The sequence below is a fragment of the Vicia villosa genome, linkage group LG1 (genome assembly GCF_029867415.1).
Source record: "Vicia villosa cultivar HV-30 ecotype Madison, WI linkage group LG1, Vvil1.0, whole genome shotgun sequence".
NCBI classification, from domain to species: Eukaryota; Viridiplantae; Streptophyta; class Magnoliopsida; order Fabales; family Fabaceae; genus Vicia; species Vicia villosa.
Window position 1 is genome coordinate 238,109,988 of NC_081180.1, and position 6,069 is coordinate 238,116,056.

The window sequence follows — 6,069 nt, forward strand, 5'->3', positions numbered from 1 at the left end:
CAGCAAGAGATACACAAGGGTAGAAAAAAGGGAAGCAAGAAGAACACAATGAATTGTTATAAAACTGTTATTCTTTACGTTCTCTTTGAAACAAGATTACAAGTGTTTCAGAATACAAATAGCCTCTTTCACCCTAATTAGGATTTGCACTATGCAATGATGAGAGACTAGTATGCTATTTATAATAAAACTAACATACTAAACTAATAGGCTTTTCACACAGACCCATTACACCAGCTAACTTAGAGAACAAGTTAACTTAAACAATTGGGCATAACAAGCAGGCCCAATTCGACATGCTAGCAACCATAGCGTACTTCGACTACAACATGAGAACAGACTTCAACTGCAACATGAGAACAAACTTCGACGGCATGCTATGAACTTGTCGAATTGTTGAACCAATAAGCTACCATACGACCATACAGTCCATACTAAAGTTCGATTTAATATCTCACAAAGCACTTATTAACTTAATTCACAAGTAATCAATGGAAAAATTCCAATTCATCATTAAAACGAGGTAAAACATCTGTATGAACTTTTTAACTGTGTATTCATAGAGTACAGATAAAAAAACCAAGAAAACACAAAAACATTAATCCAAGATCTCGCCAAGCAAAAACAAATCACTTTCTAGAAAATATTCTTGCTGAGCAAAGACAATGTCGCGCTAAGAGAGCAATGGCGACACAGGATTTCTTGAGAGTCAGGTTACTTCACAATTAAGCAAGACACTCACTAAGCAAAGTGGCAACCTGACTAGGCGAGGAATGGCGATTCAATGCTTCTTGACTAAGTTACTTCATAGTGAATGAAATGTTTACTCGCTAAGTGAGAATGGGTGGCGCGCCAAGCATGACTTAATGGTAAAGATAGGCAAGCGATATACAGACCTACCTCGTTGAGCGAAAATGCCTGCTTAAACCACCCTTCCTTAGACCACCATAAATAGAGGTTACAACCACTCCATTTGAGATTATTGTGTTGAGTGAGAGACTTTCGAAATTCTAAGGGTGTGCTTTTTAGAGATTTTTCATAAGAAGTTATTTGATCTTTAATAAATTTAGCTAAGATATTATATGTAGTTCGAATTCTACAAATGTTTAAGTATTTGAATGTCTCCTTTGAATGTCTCCGCTCAATTTCTCTTTAATCAGAAAATTTTATAGTCTGTTTTGTTTTTTGGTATTACCAGAACAAGATGATTAATGAAATCATTATTGAAGTTATGGAGTCACAAAACTAAAGAAGAGGAAGCAGAAGTTTGAAAGGCCAGATTTTCCTTTGGATTACCATGCAAAACACCTGGCTCGCCTCGAGCCCGTCGGAGGAGGCCTAGCTCATCCAACATTCCGCCCCTGATTGCTCCGTTCGACAAAGGACAATGGCCTGCCGGGCGAGCATAACATTCATTTGAATGTTCCATTTGTCATCATGAGCTCTCCGGGCGAGCAGGGAGAAATTTCATGCAGTATTTAAGCTAAAAGGAAGCAAAGTAATATGGTTACTTCTTGTAATTGATTCACATTTCTGAAACTCACATAGCTTACAAATTGAAACATTAGACCAGTGTTTTTCTTTTAAAGGTCTCAACAAATATGAATACACAATCATTATTTTACATTCTAAACATAAACATAACAAGCTTCAAAGCTAGATATCACTAAAAATAAACCATGCTATAACTTTCAGACCATTCATCCCGAGCATAATATAGCGCATCTAGCCATCATCTGATACATTTGCGTGACATAATCAAAACTTAATGAATGCTTGCTTGGATAGTAAGTAAGTTCGAAATAATCACAGCACCACCGTGATTCCGTGATTCTGACAATCTCTCTGCTAATTTCAAACATACACTTAATTAGGCTTGAAGAATTTCAACTTGAGTCCATCATTAACCATGCTCCAAATACCTCCAATCGAAAAGGCCAAGCTAAAAGCAACTCCTAACCAACCGAGAATCCAATTGAAATACCAACTGAAGCTATATTTCGTCGGCTGCTTAATAAGAACCCACATGAAACAAGGATACGCAAAAGTGACCGGTAGAGTGAGTCCTCCTAACAAACCAGCAAGACTTGAGAGGAAAGGAAGTGCCACTCCTATGAAAAAGGACACGAATCCAAAGAAAACTCTAAAACCTGACCGAACCCATATCGAACAAGGACGGTTCGTTCGACTGGTGTATCCGGCTTCAAAACTGTCAAAAGCAGGCATTGAGTATATCTGAAAACTGCTCAAACAGCTGAACACTACAAGAAGGAATGTTAAGGCTAGAATTCCTCTTGAAATGTCATGACTGTGAAATGCATATAGAGCTGTAAGAATCCCAATCCCTCCATTCGGCATCTGTTACAAAATCATATTACGGAAATTAAGAACACTGCAAACCAACATCGTAATATGTTCAGAAGTTGTTTACATTACAATCTCGATTCAGTTTACTTACTTGATTCCCATAAGCCCAAAAGCCTCCAATGGCCATAGGGAATAGGCACATTGCAATGAAGAAATAAGCAACCTTGGCTCCTTTCCACATAGGCACGCGAGCCGGGTGCTTAAACGTTGAAGGCATTGTAGCCTAAACAAAAACAAAAGTGCATATCATCAAATACTTATTATAAATTCGAAGTAAAAACTATATACAGGTTTATAGCAAATTCATATTTACCTGAATTTCTAGAACCAAATTGTGTCCTCTGAAAGAAAATGCCACGATTCCAAGTGCGTTCAAGGCAAGAAATAACGAAGAAGAGGGAGATGTCAGCGCTGGAGATGTCAGTGCTAGAGGCTCGTAAGAGATAGAGGGTGGCCTTTGTTGGCTCACGGAAAGAACCCAAACCATGGTGGAGTAAGTAATGGCTGTAACAGCTCCTATTAGTGAAAGTCCTGCGATTGAATTGAGATTCGGAAGCTGAGAAAGAACAATAGATAGAGAAGTGAAAACAAGGTACCACTCCACTGTGGTTAAAGGATTTGAGGTGCATGTTGGACCACAAACTATTTGGAAAAACAGTTTCATGGTTTCCCCTCCAACAAGAATCAACGCAGTTGCAGTTCCTGCTGATAAATAAACAGTCGGGAAAAGTGCAAGCCATACTCCTAATCTTTCCCCTGCAATACAAGGTAGAAAAATTATAAACCGAACGTTACTAGATAGTACGTGTTTGAATAACAACTCTGGTTCAAAAGTAAACGAATACAAAAATCGCGAACAAACTTACCAAATGCTGCTTGTGCTAGCTCCACATATCTGTTGTACCTTTTACCTGGAACTGCTTCATGCAACTGAACCAAAATCCATAAGGTGTAAAGTTGCCAACAATACGCCACGGTTAGGGAAATAATTCCCCAACTCCTGCAAAATATTTGGATACAACATTTGTTAGTACGATTATGAGACTGAAATGTTTTTCTAACACCATATCAGTCCATACTAACTTTTTTAGTCAGCTCAATTCGACAAATTCTACGCTCTATCTATGTATAAGTCCTTATGTAAAAACTACTTATATAACAACAGATAAAATCAAATCAAATTGCTTTTAAATAAGCTATAAGCCATTTTTATAAGCTATTTCTATAAGCTTCCAAGCAAAACCTGTGAAAATAAATTGAAACCAATTTATGGACATGTCATAAGTTGTTTCCATGACAGAAGTGCTTATGTCAATAGATAAATTCAAATAAATCCAAACAACTAGTCAAAAAGAACTTGCATATAACTAGTATAACCATAAAGCAATTTTGATGGCCAACACAATGATCTCTCAACCAATAACAAAAAGAGAGAATATGGACATAATTCAAAAAGTTGCTTAAAGCAAGGAGCTAATTTAGCTTTAAGAAACTCAAAAGATAAAGGGACAAATTTAACAAGCCTTCTCCCCTATCTCTTTCCATTGAAGCATGCTTGTGAAAGGCTTGCCCCACATTTCAAAATCCCTTCTTTTTATGTCTAGTAAAAGGACAACATATTGAAGATAGTGAACCTCTTTTTTTATCCTAGAAAATGAAAGTAAAGTTTCTGCCACAAAGTCATAGAGAGAGAGAGAAAATAAAGAGACATCTCATACTTCTTGAGCTATAGCAAAGAAATTAGTTCAAACAAGTGAATCCAAACATGTCCAAAACACTTAAAAGTTAAAACACATGAATCATTCATAGTAAAAGGGTATAGCATAGAAAAGAGAAAATGTAAGAAAGTTATTATTACCAGCCAAGATAAGCAAAAGCAACAGGCAAAACAAGGGCTTGAAAACCAACACCAGCATTGAGGTTATGAAAAGTAGAGTAATGAGCATTTCCATTACGAGACTCAGTGATTGGAAGCCAAGCATCTTGAGGGTTAAGCTTTGTCAAATGACCAACTTCCTCCAAATAGCCCTTCATATTTATAAGAACCCTTTTCATTGGTGTCCCTATAGGACTCAAAAACCTCGGAGAAATGAAAGATGTTGGTGTCCATGCATTCGATGATTTAGCTTCCTTTGATCCTTGTCTTGGTGACCTTTGTCCTGATGGTGTCAGTATCTCAGGTGTTGACACTCTTGGTGTTGCAGGTATTGATATCAGTTCAGTTTCTGGTCTCTCCTCCATCACATAAATCACCTTAGAGTAGAGAGGTTGTGAAATGAGGTTAGAACATTTGTTAATGGTATTTAACGTTGGAATATGTTTTTTTGGTGTTGTTTTCAAGTGTTTGGTCTATGAGAGTGGGAATATAAAATGATTTGTGGGTACGAGAAACCATGATGATATGTATGACTTTGTTTACTTTGTTTGAGGAGAAAAAGGAAAAGTGGGAAAATAGTGTGTCTCTGTCTCACTCAGTTTCATTGCTTTGAGGGTTGCAGAGACATGTTGAGTGAGTGTGTTTGTGACCGAAAGGAGGGAGATGGTTTGTGACCGTTGATGAATGGTGTGATGATGGAATGAATGATGGTGATTGAGTTGTGATTGAAAGATGAGAGAGAGTTGGGGTTGAGTTATGTGAGAGAGGGAGTGGACAATGAGTGGTGTGGTTAATTTTAATCAATGATGAGACTTGTCATGATACATCAAAATGGAATGTTTAATCAAGATGTTCCAAAATTGGTTGGGTCCATTCATAATGAATTTGACTTAGAGCACTATTCATTTTAATGATAATAAATATTAGGGTGGTAAACTGACATGCGTGTCTCGTTTAGACTCGTCCGGTAAAAATCGGTAAAAAATAAGACGGGATGGACTTTGTTGACGATGCTGGTCTAAAATTTTGTCCGTACTTCACAAAAAATGAGTTCAGAGCGGAATGAGACTAAAAAAAATTTTGTCATGTTAATATTTGTGTTTGAAAATCCAAAATAAAAAAATAGAACTGAATCAAACAGACACATTAAAGATGCAGGTATAAAATTTTAAACCGTCTTTTAAAAAGTGCGACTAAAACAGACACACTCATAGTAAATTGTTTGAATGGGAGGGTTTGTTTATGTAGAACAAGGAAGGAATTGTTAAATCGTAGAAAAGTGTAACCAAAAACAAAAACCTTGTAATAGATGTGAAAGTAGGAGCGTAAAAACATGAAAAATATAACAATTCTGTCAGAAATTACAGACAACCCCACCACCACGTGTCTTCCTGTCTTTGCTGTGGTTCGCATGTGATTCCCGTTGACCATTTGACCATATAAGCATGATCTTGTGTTCATGAGTACAGAGATATTATTGTGTTCCTTCATTTCAATTGATTTCTTTGAGCATGAAACCAATATTATCATGATGTTTTATGTTTAATTACTCTGTTACAAACCGTTATAACTTAGAATTAGATATTTACCTCGAGCGTAAAATTATATTTTTGGAGTTAAAATTTTTAAAAATATTAAGATATTGAAATTTATCTGTCATGTATATTAAAATAAAAAATTAAATTATAAATTTGTTTTTTTTTCTATCAAGTTGTTTAATAGTTAAAATCCACTCTTTAAAAGTGAATAAATAGAATATTGCAGATTCGAATATTCACCAGACTTATGCATTTGATGTTCTTGATTAGTTATCAATTGAGTTGACT

General features: G+C 36.1%; 1 protein-coding gene across 1 annotated transcript; it reads right to left on the bottom strand.

The window, feature by feature from the left end:
* Positions 1-1,511: 1,511 nt before the first annotated feature.
* LOC131644999 (lysine histidine transporter-like 8) lies at positions 1,512-5,008 on the bottom strand. The gene is made up of 5 exons (XM_058915646.1): positions 4,226-5,008; positions 3,234-3,367; positions 2,681-3,123; positions 2,459-2,590; positions 1,512-2,358 (listed from the first exon to the last, which is right to left on the bottom strand). The coding sequence occupies exons 1-5, from the start codon at positions 4,606-4,608 to the stop codon at positions 1,867-1,869; spliced, it is 1,584 nt and encodes a 527-aa protein (XP_058771629.1). The 5' UTR covers positions 4,609-5,008; the 3' UTR covers positions 1,512-1,866.
* Between the last annotated feature and the right edge of the window lie 1,061 nt (positions 5,009-6,069).